The sequence below is a fragment of the Magallana gigas genome, chromosome 3 (genome assembly GCF_963853765.1).
Source record: "Magallana gigas chromosome 3, xbMagGiga1.1, whole genome shotgun sequence".
Classification (NCBI taxonomy): Eukaryota; Metazoa; Mollusca; class Bivalvia; order Ostreida; family Ostreidae; genus Magallana; species Magallana gigas.
The window spans coordinates 24360280-24384099 of NC_088855.1; the positions used below are offsets into that span (position 1 = coordinate 24360280).

The window sequence follows — 23820 nt, forward strand, 5'->3', positions numbered from 1 at the left end:
AAAAGCTGTGCTAAATTCCGTGAACATGTCAAATATCTATACTAACGCAATATGCTGTGACGTCCAACTTTTTATCCAAAACCAACACTCGACATCAGAAAACATTTGGTTCGCAAATCTTCAAAACTCTCCCAAACTCAGAACTTACCGTCTCCTAAAGCAAAACTTCTCAACAGAAAATTATCTTCTCATGAACATTCCAAAAAATCAAAGATCTGCCCTAGCTCAGCTCCGATGTGGAATTCTCCCTTTACGTGTTGAAACTGGACGCTTTCGAAATGAACCTTTAACTGACAGACTCTGTGTTTTTTGTAATTTAAATGAAATTGAAAATGAAATTCACTTCATCCTAAAATGTACATTATATAATGATTTACGAAATTTACTTATTAGAAATACCACTGGCTCAACAAATTATGAAGAATTTGAATTATTCAGAACTTTAGTATGTACTTATCCCCGGCAATGCTCTCAATTTATTAGTAATGCTCTAAAACTAAGACAATCAAAATTTTCACGTTGACTTTTAAATATGTAATTTATATAACCAGTGACATATAGGTCCGATGGGCCGGGTGCTATTATCTTGTATTATTGTTTCACTGTATTATTGTAACATGCAAAATGCACATGTCACTATAATAAATGATTTACTTACTTACTTACTTACTTACAGATTGTGATAAAAGTTGCCCCACCAAATATTCCTAATTAGACTGAAAATTTTTGATTGACGTCTCGGAAGTTTTTAGTCTCGATTACTCTCTCTGAGATTATCCAAATTCTCGCTGCGGTAACTTTGGAAGAATGTTCATTATATATGTGCAGTATCAAAAATTATTTTCTTTCAGTTGATATATTGTAAAGGGAAAATATAATCAAACACATCCATGTAAAAAATGAATGCCTCAATGAATTATACTGGTGCAATAATGAATTACTTGTAATTAACTAGTACACGTAGACTGAATTTCCATGAATTTCCGACAGATCGATGAGTTATCACATTTACTGAACTTGAGAAAAAGTATGAAAATTATGTTATTAAAAGTATTGATAAATCCATTCCCGGGACCGGAAAAAATGGAGTTAAACGCCCAAAGTGACCATTTTGTTCGACAGTCTTAATACTTTTGGATCGCTTTAGTTTAGCATGCCAAGTAAATTAATTCATAATCTATTTTTATAAGATCAGTAACTAAACATTTTAATTTCTAATTTAAGGGCATGTTACCCATGTTGTATACTACGTTTTAATTTTTGATAAGAGAGTCTCATTCATTTGTGTGTTCATGAATTGGTTAATTCTTTATTTGTCCAAGTTTTTAATTTTATTTATCTTATATCATTCTACTCATCGATTTATTTCAAATATCGTCTCTAATTATGCTGTTTTCACATTCATATCAAGTGGATTTTGGTTCAGAAAACATTTAAAACTTTAAATTAAAAAATATGCATGATAAAAAGAAGTTCTGACTTTGATGTACGCAGGAAATGAAATCCGACAGGTCCTCTCATAGTAGAAGCAGTTTAAGAGCACATAAACTAAAAACATCTACTGGTTTGGATGTGTGTCATATTTAACAGGCACGTAGCATCGTTTTTGAAAGTGGGGGGGGGGGGGGGGGCAGACTAATCCAAAAAATCTTGACAAGCAAAAAAAAAAAAAAAAAAAGAAGGGAAATTTTAAGTTTCCCAAAATCTTCAAAATCCTAATCCGGGGGGGGGGGGGGGGGGGGCTGGCTGCCGTAGTGTATTACTTTAATTTCACTCCTCATTTCCTTATATTCATATCAATTTCTTACATACTCCAAAAAAAGTGGGGGGGCCAACTCCATAATAATTCAATTTTTTATATGTAAATTTTAAAAAGTTTGTTCCTGCGAGAAAAAGTGGGGGGGGGGGGGCCAGGCCCCCCCCCCTGGCCCCCGTGGTGCTACGTGCCTGTTTAATACTTTCGTAAATAGATGTCCTCACTCAGCTCTTGGTGTCATCAAACTTCGTTATCGAATCATGTTTAAATGTGAAGAAACCAAGAAAATAAGTACCCAGACAAAGAAGCATACGTTGGGCCTAACAGAGTTTTAAAGCACACTCTTCTCCTCTCAATTTATGCACAGAGGACGGAAGGGTGTTTAAAAAAATCTAGGTTTTTTTTTAGTAGTTTTTTAATAGTTTATTCATTTGTATATGTTTTATAACAGTTTTTAAGGTTATTTTTATTAATATAGGGTATATGGGTTATACTGTAATATTGGTCCTGGTCCCGCCGTCACCAAAATTTTCAAATTACTAGTACTCAACTTTGTCCTCATCTCAAATCTTTATGTGAAAAATGCATTAATTTGAGGTTAAAACTCAGACTTGAGGCTGAGTATTGACTTGAGGAAAGTTGGTGACGGTACCGGTGGAGCCAGGGATTTTTTTTTGGGGGGGGGGGGGGGGGGCTGTCAATTTTTTTGTGCCAATGAAACTGTGAAATATTTGTCTTTGTATAATTTTGTATATATGCATAAAGTTTTAAATCATCGTGATTTTTTTAAAGACAAACTGTGTCAGATATTGAACACATTTATATTTCATAAACTTGGCAGTGAGAGTAAGCTGAACATGTTGAAACTGTTGAATATACACGTACGCGTACATGAACAGTTGATTAAAGATAACTTAAATTGGTACGTGTACCTGTAAACACAATTGTAGCTCCACGCGTACTCGTAGACATACATCATATATATACACGAATATAGTATACACATTTTTTTTATAGGCAGTACATGTATTTGATAAGTAATTGACCAATATGGGCTTTTGCAATTAACAGATTAAATTTGATTTTGCTTAAAAAAATGTTTATTCATTTGTATTAACTCAATTATCAAAAAAAGCCTTCTCCTTATAAGAAGAGATCCCAGATCGGTGCTTAATTGCCTGAGGTTTTTTAAATAATATAAATCGGGATCGAAATGCGAAAATGTTACATTCAACGCGGGAAAGATGGCTGATCAAGAAATGGAAATCGACGAAACCCCAGTTGCAACAAAGTCCAGTGGTAATCCTCACCACGAACAACCATGGTATTAATATGACTCTAAAACATGTATCTGATACGATCTTTATGGAATTACGTTGCCAAGATTGACGTCAATTATTATTTTCTTTCAAAGGGTTGAAAAGTACAGGCCTGTGAAACTTCATGATATAGTTGGAAACGAAGAAACTATTAGCCGTCTTGAAGTCTTTGGACGAGATGGAAATGTTCCTAATGTTATAATTGCGGTAGGTATCTAGATAGATGCTAATAAGTACACTATATATAACACTAAGTAACTGTTTCCCAGTCTGCCACAAAAAAATCTACGATTGTTACTTACAATGATTGTTTTTATATAAAAAAGTATTATTTACGGTGCAACCATTTGGGCAAGCGCAACATACAATTGATATTTCAATAATTAGGATAATGTGGTTAATTAAGTTACATCTCTGGGAATTAGGTTGTAACAGGATGGGAGAAATAATAATGAAGGATGTGGATTCGAACCTGGGTCCCCAGAATCTCCTGTCAGGTTCTCTTCTAGAAAGAATGATCTCTTACCATGACCAGGCTACATGCAGGTCACACTGAGAATCTGTCCCATGATATATCAGGTACTCGCAATGTAGCAGCCCGAAGCAGATAATATATGGATTATTATAAACCATGTTGGCAGTTGATCCCACCTGTTAACTCCCATTCATTTATTTGTGGTCAAATGCCCTTATGATAGATTGATGATTTACTTATCAAACATGAGTCATTATTTGTTCGTTTTAAAAGAGAAAATGCATCATGTACGACACTATGGAAAATCCTCTTGCTTGTAAACTTCATTAAATAATAAACATTTTTAACATTCTCTATTTTTGTGCTCCTGTGCTTTAGATAAAAGGTTTAAATCATTCACCAATTTAATTCTATTTTCAAAAATAATTTTTTTCCTTTATGACATTGTTTCATTTCGCAATCTTAATACCTTAGATTCCTATTTTCTGGGCAAGCAAAAAACAATTACTATAACAGCCAGTGAAGGAGGTCAAAAACTCAATTTTGATACTGAGGGCAAGGACAGGCCTACATTTGTGTGGGTTTTTTTAATGTAGATCTGTAAAGATGATCATTTTTTTTGTATGGCTATTTTCTAAAATTGTTGTTGAAAACAAATTTTGTTTTATTGAAACATTTAGGGTCCACCAGGTACTGGTAAAACCACCAGTATACTGTGTTTAGCCAGAGCTATGCTTGGTCCCTCCTATAGAGACGCTGTCCTTGAAATGAATGCATCTAATGACAGGTATGTTAATTAATATTAAGGTATAAAAATTTTATGATTTAAGATGGCAGGATGGCCCAATAGAGAAGATAGATATGCTTTGAATTATGTTATTTTAAAAATATGTAGTTGTAAATGACATTTTCAATTACTGTACTGTTTTTCTGTTTAATTTGAAATATTACTCATACTCTATTTACAGAGGTATAGATGTTGTAAGGAACAAAATTAAAATGTTTGCACAACAAAAAGTTACTCTGCCAAAAGGAAGACATAAGATTATAATTCTAGATGAAGCAGACAGGTAAAATTATGTTCTATTCAAATGAATTTTTGTTAATGCGTATATATTTGTATAAATAACGAGTCTCACTCTGTTTATCATAGTATGACAGATGGAGCTCAGCAAGCCCTGAGAAGAACAATGGAAATCTACTCCAAAACAACAAGGTTCGCCTTAGCCTGCAATGCATCAGACAAAATAATTGGTCAGTAAATCAACTAACTATGAGATTAGTGTAAGAGTACAATATGACACAGCCTCTTTACATAATAGTTTACAAATAATGTCAAACCAAGCGAAATAATAAATGTATTATCAGAGGAAAAGATGCTGCTTGTAACTAATGTGTGATTGTAGCGAGGATAATTTCAGTCCTGACCATTAACATACCATAGATCTATATAACCAGCAAGTTTGAGTCACCTTATGTGACAATTTGACTTGTTTACTGTAGAACCTATCCAGTCTCGGTGTGCCGTCCTGCGATATTCTAAGCTGACTGACGCCCAGGTGTTGAAGCGGTTACTGGAAGTGTGTGAGGCCGAGGCGGTCAGCTACACAGATGACGGTCTAGAGGCCATTGTGTTCACAGCCCAAGGAGACATGCGACAGGTTAGCTACTGGTATACTTAGTGTTAACTTGCATCAGCAAAGCAATGCCGATTTACAATGTCAATAATAATCAATCATGATAAAGTTAAAAAAAAAACTCGGAAGAAGAATTAATCAGTAAACAAGGATTTGCTACTATTTCAGGCTCTAAACAACTTGCAGTCCACATTTCAAGGTTTTGGTCATGTCAACAGTGAAAATGTCTTCAAGGTTTGTTATGATAATATCACCTCTTATTGACAAATCTGTTTGACCAAGCACAAACACGTATTCCACACTTTCGAGCAGTTTAGTTATTGATTTAACATTTTTTCACTCTGTAGGTCATACAAGTATGTTAAGCTAAGTAGTACATGTACAATATTTGAAACAGTCTTAAACAAATGTACACAAGTTCAACCAGTCAACACTGAACATTTTTATAAAGAATTTCCCGGTAGATCTATTTAGAGTAAAGCATTGAGAAGAAAACAGAAATACATGTAAATCCTGAGCCGTTTGTTTTCCAGGTTTGTGATGAGCCCCATCCAATGCTTATTCAAGACATGCTACAGCACTGTGTGAATGGCAATGTGGAGGAAGCTTACAAAACCATGGCTCACCTCTGGAAGCTAGGCTATTCAGCAGACGACATCATCACCATTATCTTTAGGGTGTGCAAGAACCAAAAAATCCCAGAATTCCTCAAACTGGAATTCATCAAGGTATGAAGAAATTTAGCTACTAGAAACTCCATTAATGTTGCTCGACTTTCCTAGTTTCATTTGACCTTGCATTACAAAAAAACAACAAAACACTCTTTCTTTGTTACAGGAAATAGGATATACTCACATGAGAATTGCTGAAGGGGTTCAATCATTATTACAAATGTCAGCTTTGCTGGCGAGACTGTGTAAAAAATCGGCAGTGCCAGGTATCAAAGGATAACCAGTTCCAGTTTGTGTCTTTATTTATCAAAGACGGTGATATCATATGTATTAATATAATTATGCAATAAAAACTGTACAATATATTTCTTATCTTTTTGAAGTTGGTTTGGCAGAAATCACAAATGTTAAGCTAGGATATCATAATTGGCTGCCCTTAACTCCTGTCAATCAAGTGAACATGCTTATACTATTGGAACCACTCAGAGGGGTCACAGAGTAGTGTCCAGACTCCTAAATAAAGCTCAAAATGCAAATATGATGAGACACCCTTACAAGTCTATCTCGGTTACTCAGGTGTCGGTGGGCCTTTTATTGATCTTTCACCTTTGTTGATAAAAGTAATTTATATGTTATAAAAAAAAAACCCACATCAATAATGACATACTTTTATATGCTTTTAACAATATTTTGTTTTTGTTGGTTCACAGTCATAAAACTCAAATGTATCAGAAATGATCCTCTAAATCTTATTGCATTTCTTTTGACTGAAATGAGGGAATTCCTGCACATTCCATCTAACTGGATTTTTCTGCTATGTACTCTTTCTCATCCTCTTCATCTTCCTTTTTAAACTTTTCCTTCAGGTGGTCGGGAATTTCCACCTCATGCAAGTTCTCCATGCCTGGTTCTGGTTCGTCTCCTATAAGAATGTCTATCAGGTTCATGATGGCGGGTATATTGCTCCGTTGCCCTTCCGATTTGTGCAGTTCTCGAATGATGACATAGGTGTTTTTGTCTTTGATATATTGTCTGCCATCTCTAGTTGCACACAACTGCAGAGAAGAAGTTAAATAAAGGGGATAAATGTATGCATATTTCAAACATCGAAAGCCATATTTATAAGACCATGGACCTTATATGATGTAGCAATGATATCCACTGGTAAGTTCATGCATCATAAAATAATGACACTGGCCAGTCTGGTGTGAAATATGCTTTGATAACGTATATACATATAGGCACAACTGATTTCTACAAGCCAATGACTGAATGGCCAACAATTTTCATAAAATTGCTGATGAACTGTAGCTTGGTAGATATCTCAACCCAAATTTTTGAAGCCACAGTTTTTTTTTTCCATTTTCAAATTGGTGGTTAATAGCTCAAACTACTAACATAGTCCGTATATGGTCTTGTTAAAATCATTATGGCTTGGTTTCTAAATATGGACTTGCAGGACTTTAAAGACATATACTAAGAATATTGATGCTATCTGAAACAAATAAGTTTAATATCTGTTTTTCTAAGATACCAGTAATGAAGCAATCAATCCAGTCACATAACAAGAGGCCCAGGGGCCACATTGCTCAACTGAGTAACATTGATCAGGTATCGATAGTGTTTGGAATCAAGGACAGTGTATCCAATCTATGCAGACAAAGGAAGAAGTAGGACAGCCAAGGGCCCTGCACAGTGTCATCTATTTATATCAGTTGATAACAAGTCATCAACAACTTCTTAACAAAGTTCTGCAAGCTTATTAATTCTAGTATAATTCAGTGTATTTGTGCAAACTAACAGGAAGAAACACTATAAAATGAGAGAAGATAACTAAAATGTTTGTTTCATTTTTGTAGATATATGTAATAAAATAAAGAGTTTATTGTTTGAAATATTTATTTAGCATTAAAAACCTCTTCAATTTTCATTGGCCAAATTCATAGCAGAGCAAAAACTATAATCTATTTGATATCAATAACCCAATACTATTGAGTGATACTAACTTTTAGAATTGCCTGTAACAAGATGCGCCGAATCTCTGCTATGGGTTCTCTGGTTTTGTCTGGAGGTAGGTACTGTATCCTGTCTGGCAGTTTCTCCATGTCATCGTCATCAAACTCCTCGGGGCCCGCCAGAGGAAGAAGCAGATAGGACAGAATGTCCACTTTGTCGCTTAACAACCAGGCATGGTGTTCTGTGGAGTCATTGAAATGCCAACTTTTTTTTTTATAATAAACAGTCTGTAAATTACTTCCTTTATCTTCTTGTTATAAACATGTAGTGTCAATGTGCTGTGAGCAAAATACTGTATACAGGGAAATATTGCCCCGGTTTTTTTTTTGCCCCCTTCACCCTCATTGTCAGCAAGTGAGTTCAAATGTCTCAAAAATATTTTTCTTTAAACACAGCTATGTCTGAGCAAATTCAAGATGGGGTGAAACCATTTGCAAGTGAAGAATGGCGAAAATAACAGACGGCGAAAATAACCCTGTATACAGTAATTTTTCATATTCTATTTGAGTAGATTTTAGTATTTAGTAACAAAAACTTGTAAATATATACTTATGAAGATGTCTGTTTTTATTTTACACTTTGTTATAATACTTATTTATACTATTATGTAAATCTTTAAAAAGTTTTGTTCATATTCATAGACTCTGCATTATTTTTGTTTCTTTGATATTGTAACTTATTTAAATATTCACCTTCATCAAAGCAGCAGTTTTTTATGCAGCTGACAACCCCTAAACGTCTGATGTCCGACTCCATGTACGAGACAAATGGCAGCAATCGCTGAATCACCCACTGGTCTCTGTTCAAAATCTCATCACGAATGTGACGAGACTGGCTTAAATTGGCCAAAATAGGGGCCAAGTAGTGAAGATCTGCATCCGAGTTGTAGTCTTTAGTACACAATATAGTCACTAACTTCACAACCTTTACTTTGTCTGTATCCTTGATTATTTCGGCCACTTTTTGGGCACATTCTTCTGATCTTGTTAAGTTTGACAGAAATTTGCACACGAGATCAGCATGTTTATATTTTGGATCCATGATTTTTTCAAAATTTGTGATAATGACATCGGAACAGTTTTCACATTTCAGAATTCTCTGACATGTGGAATCCAGTGTTGCAAGGTTAATGAGAGTTTCATAGGAGGCTTTAACCACTGCATCATCAGGGTCTTCAGTCAGGTCTAGAATGTTTTTAATGAACTTATCACTATTGCCTATAAACATCTTTCCTTCATCTGTACCAGTCAGTCCTAGAAAGTACTCTATAGCAGGTTTTTTGACATGGGGAGGTGCAGACACAGTGAGAATGGGAGCAAACTCTGTCTCCAGGTGTCCTAAATCTAGCTCCTTTACATTCATGATTAAGCTGTATAAACCTTCCTGAAAATTATAGAGAAAATGTACTACATATATATTGAAATATATTCGTTTATAGCAAGCACAGTGAGCTCAATTAATAACGTGTATGAAAGGAGAAAATTTTTATGAGGCCAACTGAAATTTTTTTTAATTTCCAATAATCCTTTGCAATGCATAGCAAAATGGTGAAAAGTGAAGTGTTTGTAAGAACAATTCTTACCTGTAAATTGCATAAATGCTTTAAAAATACTAAAGTAAGCGACACATAAATGCTCACATAAAAAACAGTTCCTAAATGATCTGAACTTTTGCTGACATTTGACGTTATTTCTTCCCCATAATTTAACCAACACACTACTTCAAGAACAACCAATGATTTAAATGTATTTCTTTGCGGTTACTGTTTTTAAATAATGTCATGCATGAAAAAGATGAATAACATACTGCAATTCTAAAAAAACTGGTTTGCAATTAATTGTATTAATCTCTTCAATTTTGTGGTTACTTTGACAAAAATTGTAGAGTGATGTCTGCTCTACTAACATGATGTCACATTGTCTAAACTAGGCATGTGAATTTTAGCGTAATGAATAAATTGATAGGCAGATCCAATAGCTGCATCTTTCTAAAAAATCTGACAGTGAAATTGTGATCGCATTATTGGCTTCGCCCCTCCAGAGAACCTAGCCGTAATACATAAATGTTTATGCATGTATAATGGAGCCTAAAATATTTTATTGCCATTCATTTCATTTTTAATCACCTGTAATAGGAAAGGAGGAATATTGAAAACTTATGGCTGGACTGAGAATCGAACCTGGGACCCCTGTAACTCTAGTCAGGAGCTCTACCACTCTACCCAGGCCAATATCCATAGTCCATATAGTCCCAACTACAACATTCCTCACTCCTTAAATGATCTTCGCCCTCAAAGATCACCCCAGGTTCTTCCCCTGGCAGGAGTTAACCTATCAGTTCCAGGGGAACGGTCACGGCACCAAATGTAATAGGAAAGGAGGAATATTGAAAACTTATGACTGGACCGGGAATCGAACCTAGGACTCCTGTAATTCTAGTCAGAGGCTCTACCACTGAGCTGCCCAAGCCTATATCCACGGTCCAAATAGCCCCACAGGTAAATGCATCTCCATGATTATAAAACATATGTAGATGAGTGTATTTTATATACAGGTGACTGAGCCAATGTGTTGTATGTGTAGCAAAATAAATATATATATACCTAAATTTAACTATTTACTACATACTTATCAAAATCATGATTTAACAAACCGTTTCAAATACCTCCTCTTTTTCATCGAAAAAACAAGACCCACGTTGTAATCAAAACGAAAGTGAAAATAAAAGCGCCCTCTTGTCCGGAAGTGGATTAACTCCCTTGCGACATATTTGCTGTAGCAACGACGACGTTCTGAAAAACGTGAAAGGTTCTTAAAATATTCTTATTTTAATTAAATCCTGAGTCAAAATCCAAACAATCAGTTGTTCATTAAGTACAGAACATTTTTCTCGAACAAATTTATGTTAAATTGAAGGAGTATACATCAATCAGAGACATAAAATAATTGACAAAAGAGAGGAAACGCGGGCTGAGGTATTCATATTGAAGTACAAAAAGCCGAGTGTCCAATAGCTACGGTGCAATAAATCTCATTTGCATATCAATGTTATTCAACATTAACTCTTGTCGAAGTGTTAACAATGCTAGCCAAAGATGTTTGATTTGATATATTATTTGTTTACAGTGTTATAAATTGCTGAATGGAAGGCCACAAGGACATAATGACTGTGTAAAATGACGATCCGTCGTATACTAAGATAAAGGGAATTATACAACGTTAGAGGTAAGAAAGCATTCACAAATTTCATTTTTCAATCAGGGTTAATGTTCTAAAAATTAAGTTTAATACAGTGTGCATTCAACATGTTCAAGACAACAGAAATGAGCTTGATGTAAACAGTTCAACACACTATTTTCATAAAGACTATTTGTTTAGATTAAATACAAACATTACATTTTTCATTGCTCTAATCATGTGAAATAATTGTCCATTTAATAGATGGTAACCAGCATTTGCTGTTACAATTAGCTGGGTTCTTGCATTTAAGAAAATATTTTTGCGGTGTATGGCCTTTTGACTTTGTTTGAAACCCACGGCCAGTCACACAGTACTTAGATTCCTAATTATACTTGCGTACTTAATTCAGTGATTCAACCATTTTGCATCAAATCACCAGAATATAAATTTGTGAATGCCAAATTTTTATCATAGTTTCATACCAGTATGTCCAAAAAATAAAAACAAGATTTTAATATCTGCAAGTGTGCTTCTCACAATTTTATGCCAATATTAATTCCTCTGGTTTAATTAAGAATTTAATAAGCATATCCAAGACTGACAGTTTACTGTTACAGGTGATTTACTGTTATGGGGGGATGATTCTTTGACAAATACACAAAACACTGAAATTTTCAAGACGCTACAATTTTTTTTGAGTGAATGTGGTCGTTTTTCAAAAAATGTCTGAATTTATAAGGTGATATTATATATGTAGTAGATTGTTTATTCATGTATATTTATGTGTATTCATATCTAACGTTATTACTGGCAATATTTATAAAATTTCATTACTAGGAGAAGACTATCTAAGTTTTAGAACTTGTGTCTTATCCATTTGATTTAATCAATAAAATATGTTCAATTCAATTCAAGACTGACAGGGACACTCCAAATTTTTTGGCAAACATTTGAAAAATAATATTTCATGAAATATAAAAATATCAAAACAAGTAATTTGATAATTCTAATTGAGATTTTACAAATCATATTTGTAGTTTAGATTATACTCATCGTCTTCTAAATTGTGCAAATTTTTACCTTAAAATGTTTTCATAAATTTCTTTATCATAAATTTCTTTATCATAAATTTCTTTTAAAGGTAAAAATATCATAGAACAAAAGAAAACCATGCTGGTTTTTAGTTCTTACATATACATATTAAAAGCTGTTATACAATACAAGATAGTGGAAGACACCAAATTTACGCATGTTAAAATATATGAAGTTAGTTTTTAAATTTATTGTTTGATTCAAAAGACAATGTGTCACAAATGGAGGTGTCTCATATCCCCTTAATTAACAGAAGAAATATGAAGCAGACAAACAGACAGACAGACAAAACAATCAAGTTTGCCAATTAGAAATAGCTGTATTGGCTGAGACACCTGTGCATATATTTTATTTGGCAGTAAAATAGGGGTGCCAGATTGGATAGATATTGCCAGTAAGGAACTTGGCCTTGAATATTAAAGATTTTAAGTTTTGTTTTTTAAAGCCTCTCTTGAATGAAGAACATTGAATACAACACGTATAATACCCTGAAATTTCAGGATTATGCTTTAAGCTTTCAGATTTTTATTCTGTTGGATTTACTCATTTTGATTGATCTTTTTGTACATTTAAATTTCAACGAAGTGCTTGAAGATGGTGTTCAAGCCCTTGTACCTGTAAAATGACATGACTGAAAAAATTTCAATGGTCCTTTTTGTCATTTTGAATTAAAGAGTAAATGTAGCAGTGGAATGTTCAAACATCTTGCTTGTACATGTACTAACACCGATACTGTAAATAAAATTCAACCTTTATGTCCATGCCTCTCATGATAGAGTGATTCAATTCAGTCTGTATGGAAAAAATGTAGACCTATTAGTCATTATTTTTTATTTATTTAAACACCATATGGTTATAATCCGCTAAATGTTAGGAACACTGAGAGCCATTATATACAGGCAGTCTACCTTGATTTAATCAAACTTTACACTTTGAATTTTAATTTTTAGTCTTTAAAAGCTAATTTTTTTAATCCACATGCATGCACAAATTGTATTAATGGTTAAGCACAGTGTCCTTATATTGACAAGTTATAACCAATAGTTATATTATTCAAGTTCTAAATATTTTCTTTAACCTGGCAATCCATCCCCCCCTTCCAATCTCAATATGTTTTTAAAGAATCAAAAACTTATTAAATGTGTTATAATGAGTGAAACTTGTCTAAATGTGACATATGCATTACATGGAAAATAAATTTAAGTGTCTAAATCTCAAATAAACTGATAAAAGATTTAGCAATACTCTGAACTAAAGGTGCAGTCTGAACATGCAGCAAACTTGATTACATTGATGTTGCTATAGACAGATTCATTTCTATAATAAGAACTTAGTTGAGCTGTGTTGTAATTTGAGTCAATGTCCACAGTTTTTTAAGAGGGCTGAATAGTTTAGGTCATTTTAATACTTCAGGTACTGAGGATTCCTTATTTTACGCAAGTACTTAGTTCATCGATTCAATCGTTATGCATCGATCAAATCGCAAGAATAAAAAATGGCAAACACCGAATTTTTATCATACTCCCTAATAGTTTGTATCTGTTGTAAAAATTAAAACGAGATTTTAAAATCTGCGAGATACATGCTTCTCGCGATTTTTCGCGGATATTAATTCTGCCTGTTTAATTAGGAATTTACAGTACTGTGGTTTCATCAATATTCGTTGAATACCAATTTTCGTGGATTTTGTTGTGAAGTTGATCAACGAAATTTAATGTTCATTGAAGTGCAATTTCTACTTGAATTTTGTATTGATAGGATCATGAACAACGAATTTACGTGTCCTTGAAACTGTTAATATCATTAAATCCACGAAAATTGATACCCACGAATATTAATGAAACCACAGTATATATTAATCTCCTGGAGACAAAGACCTCTGTATAAAGAGGGACAACACTATTCAAATTTCAAACCTAAAATATTTGGATTTCTGTAATTTGTTGAGTACACCATGTATCCATTCTCCCTATCCCACTAAAATTTTATACTGGATAGTGAAGCATATTCAATTATAAACAGTATCCAATTCAAAAGATGGTCAAGACCAGGTGTTATTCTGTTTTTCAAACATTGTTTTACTTTATTTTTGATACAATATTCATGACAGATTAACTTAATCTTTCTCTTTATCTTTCTCTTTGTTTTTTTAATTAAGGGACAATCAAAGAGGAAGGAGCTTTCACACTAGCCAGAGTGGTTTCATGGATTGGGAAAAGTTAAAAATGAATACAGTATGATAAAGCAGGGAGTTGTACAGGAAAAAATATCGGATCTCAAGTCCATGAACCATTTACCTCCCCTTAGCACTCTACCTCAGTGGTCACGCATCAACACACTTGACAGGGGACGCTACCCAAAACCTTTTGTACGAGATAAAATTCACTTATACCCTGAGATGTCAAAGAAAGAGGACGGAGAGGAGAACAGGGAGGTGGATCTATTGGAGATGGATCCCAAGCAGAGGATCCAACATCTGGAGCGGAACATGATGTTTCTGAAGCAGCAGCATCAAGAAGTCCTGCATTCTCTCCATGCAGAAATAGAGGGGCTCAAAAAGGAAAACAAAGGTGATTCTTATTGTATGGGTCTAAAATTATATACATTCACTTCATGCAGAAATAGAGGGGCTCTAAAAGGAAAACAAAGGTGAGGCCTAAAAAAAAAAGTTGTGTGTTTTGGGTAACCCGACCTAACCTACAAAAATGGCCCGATCCTACCATTTTTAGATGCCTGATTTTATCCGACTGTGAATTTTATCTTATTTCCAATAAAAAATACGTTTTTAAATATGAAACAAACAAACATTCTTAGGATTCAGGCAAAAAAAATAGATAAAACAAAAAAAAATCCCCACCTACCTAACCCAATTTTTTCATCAGTGTTACCCTAAACACACTATTTTTTTTTTTAGGCCTGACTCTTATTGTATGGGTCTAAAATTATATACATTCACTTCATGCAGAAATAGAGGGGCTCAAAAAGGAAAACAAAGGTGATTCTTATTGTGCGGGTCTAAAATTATATACATTCTCTTCATGCAGAAATAGAGGGGCTCAAAAAGGAATGGGTCTAAGATTATATACATTCAATTCATGCAGAAATAGAGGGGCTCGAAAAGGAATTTAACAAAGGTGCATGATTCTTACTGTAGAAATATTGTGCTTGTTAACTGGATACCTCACCTCCATGTTGTTTTGTTCGATTACTTTTCCCGTGCTCATGCACAAATATACACATACATGAATCATTTATTAATATGCATAATTATCCAGTTCTTCTTACATCAAATAACCTTGAATCGTACTCAATGATAATACCAATGCTGTCACATTTGTCACACAATGTTTCCTTTTCTCAGCCCATCATACTGACAAACTTTGGGTCTGGTTAAAGCTTTAGCTAATAGCTTTAATATGAACATAATTTTTTCCAGGTCCAAAAATAACTTTCATAAATGTATATGAACTTTAGAAGGTCCTTAAATTAAATTTCTTTGTTGTATTAATTATACTTATATAGTTAATGTCAACTCAACATCTTTGTAGACCTTCAATTCAAAATCATTATGAGTCAAAAAAGTCAACAACAACAGCAGCAACTCCAAACAGCCGACAAAAGGAGTGCCAGTAGTCAGCAGAGTGCGAAGGATAGGTCCGCACAGAATGAGCTGGTGTCGCGAGGATTAGACAAAGGTACGCAGTCATTTCAATCGTCGGCAGAAAATTCTCCTCTGATTTTTTTTTCCCAGTTTTCTAAAGAATTTTCTATCAATCATATATTACTTTTTGAATGTTGTGTCTCTTAAAATTCATTATTCTTGCTTTTATCATATACACTTTATATCTACTAAGATTGGAAACTTTTATAGCTATATTGTATACATATTACATGTATATCTTTTTTATGGTTGTACTGTACAGAGAAGGAAAATAGTTCTTCTAGATTGTTAGAAACCATGTCTTGCATTATGAAAACGAAAGAATATTAACTTGATTAATTTTTTCAAATTGGTAAAAAAAATTTATGGCTATTAATTCATTTTATATTATAAAATAATTTATCAAATGCAATATGCCTTGATTTATTGTGTATGTTGAATTAACATTTTAACATTCGTTCATGACAAAGTGTTTTTTTCTTGCCCCAGATGCCTTAATTCTTTAACATGTTTTACCCGGTGTGATTTTATCATTTGTTGTTGGGGGTCATATTTTTTTCCTTGAGTAAAGGCAAAATTGATAATGGAGGCAGTTTGAAACTTGAATGTGACTCAGCGTGTGCTTAATATGCATTTATAATGAAACAGATAGACAAAAATTGACATCGCGGATACATAACCAAGAAATATGAACTTTGAGCTATTACCCTCATGAGTCAACATTTTCTATGTAATGCATGCCAATATTAGTCACTGGGTCATTTTAAATGCATATTGATTGCCATTTGAGTTGTTATAAATATAATAATTAGGAATAACATTTAGAGCAATGCAAATTTGCACAGTTCCCAGTGGACTCAGTATAACTGAGTTGTACTGTATTATATCAATTTTATTTAAATAACAATATAGTTAAGAAAGTCCTTCCTTTTTTTTCCAAAATGTTTGATATTTTTTCAGTGAAACAATTTATTTCCATTGTAAATTAATAAATAATTTATTGTAAAATATCCATATCTGCCTCCATTTGCAGAGAGGAAAAGGAAAACTTTCACCAACTAATTTCACTAAAAAGACTAAATGTTTCTGTTTCAGAATATTCTTCCACTTCTTTGTTTTCTCAAACCCTTGAATACAATAGCTCAGCAGGTCGATCCAGGGGTAAGAATATACTGTAGCGCAAACTTCCGCTCTCTTTATTCTTTCTTGGTATATTCCTTTAGCATATATTGTTTAGTTTTCTTAATGATTCATTGATGAGATGTTTTGTGAATTCAGCATAAATATTTTTATCAGTTTATCAGAGTTCAAATGCATGTATGTGCATGAAATAATTGCAATACTATGTCATTGTAACTATATACAATGTATGTATATAATTCAGCTTTTTAAAAGTTCATTTATCAGGATGGTATATTCCTGTATAAATGAAAGGTAGCTTTATGCTATATCTTCATCTTAAAGTAATATTAGTTTTTTTTCATTTAAAAGGTAAATTATTCATTTCCAATTTTATGAAAAAGAAAACACCCCTTGAATTAATAGTGTCAAAACATAAAAGAAGCCGAGGTGTTCATGCATATCGATTAAATTAAGCAATTTAAAATGCTTGCATCATAATTTTTCAATTCTGTTATATACATGTATTACTAGTGTCTATTTTTAGAAGTATAAAATAATGTTCATTGGCTAATATATACAGTACTAGACAAATACTATAAAACATACATCAGAATCAAAACAAGAAAAAAGAAGAAAAATTGATGCATTACGCATTAAAAGATCGACCACAAACCATATTTGTTTTTCTTAACAAAAAATATTTGAAATGAAAAGACAGAGTTTTTGCAGTACATGTACATGAAAAATCCAATCACAGGCATGTACCGGTATATCCATGGACAGACGTTGTGTAACTCGGGCTTTAAAAAAAAAACTTTTTCATAATTGGTTTCGTTGTCTCTCAGAGTAAGGCTTTGTTGCTGGACAAGTGCAAGTTCAAGCGTCTGGTAGAACTAGATGTTCATAGCTCTGCAGAAATGCAGTTACTTTTTACTTTCATATCGCATAACTGACCGCCCTCTGGTGGCTGCAAATGATTACAGGTGCATTGTGTGCGATAATCATTCTAACGTGTTCGCAGCATGCACATATACCAATAATAGCTAGGCTAATAATATCATATTTTAAATTCTTTCCAATGAAGATCTCTTAAATGGACACTTGAGCTTTGTACCATACAAAACACAAATTAAGCTGCAACAGTAGGTGTATATAGTAGAATGACCAATTTTATAAAAACATGTGTATTCATCAGACACTAATCTTTATGGAGAAATGTACGGTATTTCTATAATTTTGATTCAAAGCTTCCTAAAATTCCAAAAATAGATAAATTATCATTTTATTGTTTTCTACATTATTTGAAGTCAATTTTTTCATTGTTAAGAGTGCTTAAAACATACTCAAAATGTAAATATTGACAATTATAAAATTATTATTATAACTGAATTTTTTTTCCAAGATAAGCATACATTATTAGGTTACCTGAGTTGTAAATCATTCCAAGAAATACACAGGGATGCCTATAATTAAGTTGCATTCTCAGAATATTTTAACCTTGAAAATCATCATATTTATCATTTCATTATTAATAGCTGATAGGTTTTTATAAACTTGGATTATGTAGTACGTAATAAAGTATTTTAAAAGGAATTTAATTATGAAATGCATTCCTAAGTATTGAAAAATACTTGATATATAATACATGCATATAGAGATTGAAATTCTCTAAGTAAACAATTTCATTTAAATGTTGTTGATTGATTCCAGAAAACTAAATTGATTGAGATTTTGTCGTTGTTTAAAGTTGTTTCGCAAAACTCATGCTTACAACTCTGCAGCCCTATTTTTAACACATTGTTTTTGCTGTACACACTGGTAGGTCTATAGATGTTTGAAGGATTGATTAAAGGGTCACCACTTCTAGATAAGCTTTCTAAATGACCTAATATCGATACCAGTAGTTATATAATTATTACATGTATGTAGGAGTGATGCAAAATTTTAACACGGTAGTTCTAAAAAAAATCTTCACATTGTGTAACAATTAGCACTATCAGATTCAGTTCACTATAGTACCAAAATAATTAAGCCTCAAAACCACTATAATCATTTAACCTAACTAAAAATCCATCCCAGTCTTAACTTTCAAATCTTCCTAACTCATTATGATAAGATAACACTTTGCTAGATTTTATCATTGTTCGTTAATGATCCTGCACTCATGCTAGCTGTTCACCACACTTTTACAGAGGACAGAATTGACGAGTTGAAGGTGATTTTCCTGGAGGAGGAAATCAAAGAACTGAAGCATGCTTTGAGGGAATCCAGAAATCGCAATAATTATCTGTCTCAGCTTCTGGAACAGGCAGAAGATGTCAAGAAAAAACAGTAAGATATGGTCATTGTGATGTTTTCGCTAATTTGGCTGGGTCTGTTAGAATACATTAAAGTAATGGTTAGCGATTAATGACCTCAAATAATTCTGTTCATTAATCATCTACTGATATATACCTTGCATCTTAACATTTAAATTTCTGATTAAAATTAGGATAAAAAGAATTTTGTTTATGTGGAAAAATTTAATATTCATGGGGACCAATTTCCATGGATACAGGAAATGTCCCAGAAATGTCACAGGTTCACTAGGAAATAATTTTATGTATTTGTAGGATTATATAATGAGTTACTACTGTACTGTACATAATTTGTTGAGGATGTAAACTACCTGGTAGTTGGTGTGGTGAAAGAACCAACAGAATCCAAAGAAATTGATCCACCACAAATTCTAATAATTCCATGCATACTTAGGATGTCACCAAGATATTAGCAATTTTTTCTGTGAATATAATTAAGACACATTAATATCAGCTCCCATCTCATTTATGTCCCCTGATATAAGGATTTAGTGATTGAACTCTGAAGTGTTGATCGATACTTTCAGACAAGCTCGGATAGACATGTTACAACAGCAGGTGTCACAGGGAGGTGGGGCACTAGCGGAACAGATCGCTGCCGGGAGTTTGAACCCCTTCAGCAATCAAGTCCGACCCCCAACACTCGCTGAATGTGAGGCCATCATTAAACATCTACAGAAAGTCAATGAAAATCAAGCTCATGAGGTACCTCGATCATTTAAATCCATTTTATGAAATGAAAGTTTTAAATAAATGATATATTTAGGCAAAAACAGAAACCAATTACATCTATATTTTTTCTGTATACCGATATTATACATATTCACTTGATGGAGTATGCTGTTATTTTTCTGATTAACAAGTAAATATTATTCCTTTACTTACAAGTGAACAAGGCAGCATAAAGTACTTTAACAAAATTAGAGAATCTGTGATAGGTGATGGTTTTGTACATTACAAAAACATTTATGATTTCAGCTTGACAGTTTAAAATCCGATTTAAGAGATGTGCTGTATTCTCATAAATGGACGCCTGATGCCTACCTTCTTGCCAAGGCTTACATTGCAGAAGATGATGCAAAGACGGAGAAAACTTTGCCTAAAGTCGCACTAAAAAATCCCTCCAGGAAACTGTAAGTCAATTGAAATTTCTCTGGAAAAAAAATTCCAAATCTAAATCCCTTCAGGTTAATTGTTTCTAGTTTGAAAAGGGTCCATCATGAATATCAACAAAAGTGATTGCAAAATGATACGTTTTAAGACTCAAGACTGAAAAGCATATCTAAATTTTAAAGATAGATCTGATGGTAAAATTTTGAGCATCCAGCCTCCTCACGTTACATACAGGAGCAATAAATTGTACAAATTTAAATTGTCATCATATTTTTCTCCTTTTCTGCAGCCCTGAGGTAGCGTATGTGAACAGAGAGACGGTCACCCTCCCAGCTCTAAAACAGACTGTCAGTAACCAAAATGTAGAGCGAAGGAAACGCACTCAAATTCTCCAGAAGGCTCGGCTAAGGAAAGAAGTCATTCCTTAAAGCATTTACCATATTGATTTTTTTTTTTAAGACAACACATAATTTTTCCCTTGAGTGTGTGATATCCTGAACTTCAATAAAGGAAACATGTTGTGTTCTCAGCATTGAAGATGAACATGGAAGATTTAGACAAAGTTAGGGCACATCATTATTCTTCTCTCCACTTATGAATCAATCTTAGTGATGCAACAATTACATGTATCTACCCTAGGTAATAAATGGTACTTGTACCTCAATTCACTGTGTTTTGAAATGTACATTACAAAGTTAACGTACCTCGTAACTTCTTGCAGCTTTCTTTGTTTTTGCCTGGATGTAATCAGTGATCTCAGACTTTCGATACAGAAATGAGCTACAAGATATACAGAAGATGGTGTTTCCTTGCATTATTGTGTTCTATTTGTGAAATTGTGAAAATGAGAAGTACATGTATATATACTGATAAATTCATTTGTACATGATGTAGAATTTATAACTGTGTGAACCTTAAGAATACATTTTGTATGTGTAATATGTATGTACATGTGTGTGTTACTGTACTCTAGGTGCTTTCTAAAAATAATTTTTAAAAGTGCGGCGTGAACATACTGTATATACTGGGAAATATTCACCCTAATATTATTTTTTTCGCCCCTTTGGCTGTCGTTTTCAGTGGGCTTATTTAAGACATAAGTGAATCCCTAGTCTCAAACTATCGATCTCTCTTTAGACAGGGCGAAACCCTTTGCAATTGATAAAGGGCGAAAATAACCATGTATACATTGGTTCATAATGCTAGGTTCAATCCTGGAAATGTATAATTATGTACTAGAAAAGTCAGATGTCAATTAATTGATGGAAAGTAATCCTCATATGGAGCCCCAAGAAATATTTATGATATTACAGTATTTTACTAAAATTCTGATCTAGAGGAGAAATAATCTAGTTTGGGCCTACAATGCACAAGGGATAATTTGTTTGGGAGAAACTGTATTGTAGGAGGCAAAATTTAATTAACTAAAGGCATTTTTTCAATGTACTGGTAATTGATCTACAAATACATATTCAATAATATTTTTGCAAAAGTGAAAGCAAAACCTGTGGTATAATCGAAGTATTATGACACAAAACTTATTAGCACAGATTTTTAAGGCAATCAAAATCTTTCTTAATCTCTGCATACACAAATCAAAATTTTGGAATTTCGAAACAAAAGATTTAAACATGCAGTAGCTGTGCAATAACAAACTTTTAATATGTATATAATGGAATAGTTATAATTTTTTTTGGTATTTCTTATTATATTTACAGTATGTAGTACATTGAGTTCATTAAATTGATGAGACAGAGAATTTCTGATAGTCTAAGAGTAAGAAGTAATTCAAAGTAGTTAATTAAAGTGGCAAGACAAATACTGTATATCGGTCAATTTTGTTGCAGGGATTATTTCACCATTCATGTATTGACCATTCTTGAAATTTTATAGAGATTTATTAAAATATTGGACAGGTGCTGTATATTTTGGTGGAATTTAAGATTTTTGGTCAATGAAAATTAAAAATTTAACAGTAAAAAAATGGACAATTTAAAAAAAAAAATTCCATAAATGAAACATTTATAATGTTTGTTTGATATACGATATTACTTAGGATGTTTGTAATTGATTAGGCATTTTTTGTGTTATTTCCAGATGTTAGCACACAGTTAATTTATGTATCCTAATTGATGATACATGTAATTGCATGTACTAAACATGTCTTTATAAATGAAAATCACTGTTGGTCAGATATTCATGTATATATATACTGTAGATTCCTTATTCAGCGCAAGGAATTAACATTTGTGGAAAATTGTGAAAAACAACCCTCACATGTTTTAAAATCTCGCTTTTATTTTTTTTTCCAGACGTCTTTGAATTCTATGAAATTATTACAAAATAAAAAGGGTTCATGATTTTATATATTCTCGCAATTAAATACAAAACAGCAGAATCAGGGAATTTTAAAGTACTTGCATAAAATAAGGAATTTACAGTAAATAGAATCTGAAAAAAAAACCTGTTACAAAATGTTTATATTCAGTCAATTAGAGGAATTACATTTTGTACATACTTAGTACAATCACAAATTTTGATATTATGGTACATTTGTGCCATACATTAGACTGTTTTATAGGTATTTTTTAATTTATATGGTAAAAAAAATTATTTTAAAATTTAATTCTCAATATTTTTTAATTTGTAGCTACGTTCATTTTGTACATCAAGGTCTATACTTTTATTACGGTAATTCAATTCTTAATCAAAATTACTTTTTGACATTTTCTTTTATTAGACAGTAGATGTATAAATAATTGTACATGTACTTTCTTAAATTTGTTCCTCATATTCTTTCTTTTTTAAATCAAAATATACATGTTGTCTATCTTAAAATTGATCTTTTAAAAATCATTTTCTTGTTTTTTCCTCGTTCCAAAACATCTGAAGTGTACTCATATACACAAACATTGGTTATTGTTTGAAATAAGGAAGGAAGCAGATTTTAAACAGTAAAAATAAATTGTTACAACAAATAAATGTTTGTACAAATTAATGTTTGTTGTAACATTTGTTTCCAATCTTGAATCTTCATGGTTGAATTGAGAAGAGTATGTGCATTGCTTAACTTTTAACCACAACAAACTACATGCATGTAGAAGCTGGCTGCTGGGTCTCTTGCAACATATGAACCTAAACTTGAAGGTCTCATTCTATTGCAGAAGAAATTGACAATTATTTCAAATGTTAAATGCCTCTGTGCATAGGTAAATTTCCCGCAGAACTATGGAGCTTTTAATTATATTCAAGTATGATCGAAATATTCTTGAAAGAGACATGCATGCAATGTTTAGAGCTTAGCACGTACCTAGTGCAAATTTTCCCCATGCGCAAATGACCACTTTTACAGTACCCAAGGATTTAAGTGTGATAAAAATGGTAAAAAATATCTGGGGTCTGAACAGTAAATTCTAACAGCT

At 32.8% G+C, this 23820-nt stretch overlaps 3 protein-coding genes across 7 annotated transcripts; 2 read left to right on the plus strand and 1 right to left on the minus strand.

Moving 5' to 3' along the window:
- Window positions 1-2924: 2924 nt before the first annotated feature.
- On the plus strand, window positions 2925-6223 carry LOC105317478 (replication factor C subunit 2). The gene is made up of 9 exons (XM_011414124.4): window positions 2925-3080; window positions 3171-3282; window positions 4231-4337; window positions 4519-4620; window positions 4704-4804; window positions 5054-5211; window positions 5356-5421; window positions 5721-5915; window positions 6025-6223. Exons 1-9 carry the CDS (start codon window positions 3001-3003, stop codon window positions 6136-6138), a joined length of 1035 nt encoding a protein of 344 aa, XP_011412426.2. The 5' UTR covers window positions 2925-3000; the 3' UTR covers window positions 6139-6223.
- A 410-nt stretch (window positions 6224-6633) lies between these two features.
- LOC105317477 (protein HGH1 homolog) lies at window positions 6634-10693 on the minus strand. Of its 3 annotated transcripts, none has more exons than XM_066079045.1 (4): window positions 10539-10693; window positions 8567-9257; window positions 7865-8055; window positions 6634-6913 (listed from the first exon to the last, which is right to left on the minus strand). In XM_066079045.1, the coding sequence occupies exons 2-4, from the start codon at window positions 9234-9236 to the stop codon at window positions 6656-6658; spliced, it is 1119 nt and encodes a 372-aa protein (XP_065935117.1). In that variant the 5' UTR covers window positions 9237-9257; window positions 10539-10693; the 3' UTR covers window positions 6634-6655. The 3 variants fall into 3 exon arrangements, with proteins under 3 accessions (XP_065935117.1, XP_065935118.1, XP_065935119.1); XM_066079046.1 differs by having other exon boundaries at window positions 10527-10680; XM_066079047.1 differs by having other exon boundaries at window positions 10502-10580.
- Window positions 10562-23396, plus strand: LOC105317479 (coiled-coil domain-containing protein 74B). 3 transcript variants are annotated; one of them, XM_034482410.2, is made up of 9 exons: window positions 10562-10681; window positions 11000-11098; window positions 14304-14715; window positions 15694-15840; window positions 16902-16967; window positions 19121-19259; window positions 19813-19990; window positions 20264-20418; window positions 20688-23396. In XM_034482410.2, exons 3-9 carry the CDS (start codon window positions 14382-14384, stop codon window positions 20824-20826), a joined length of 1158 nt encoding a protein of 385 aa, XP_034338301.2. In that variant the 5' UTR covers window positions 10562-10681; window positions 11000-11098; window positions 14304-14381; the 3' UTR covers window positions 20827-23396. The 3 variants fall into 3 exon arrangements, with proteins under 3 accessions (XP_034338301.2, XP_011412429.3, XP_011412428.3); XM_011414126.4 differs by lacking the exon at window positions 10562-10681 and adding an exon at window positions 10703-10848; XM_011414127.4 differs by lacking the exon at window positions 16902-16967 and having other exon boundaries at window positions 10563-10681.
- The last annotated feature ends 424 nt before the right edge of the window (window positions 23397-23820 follow it).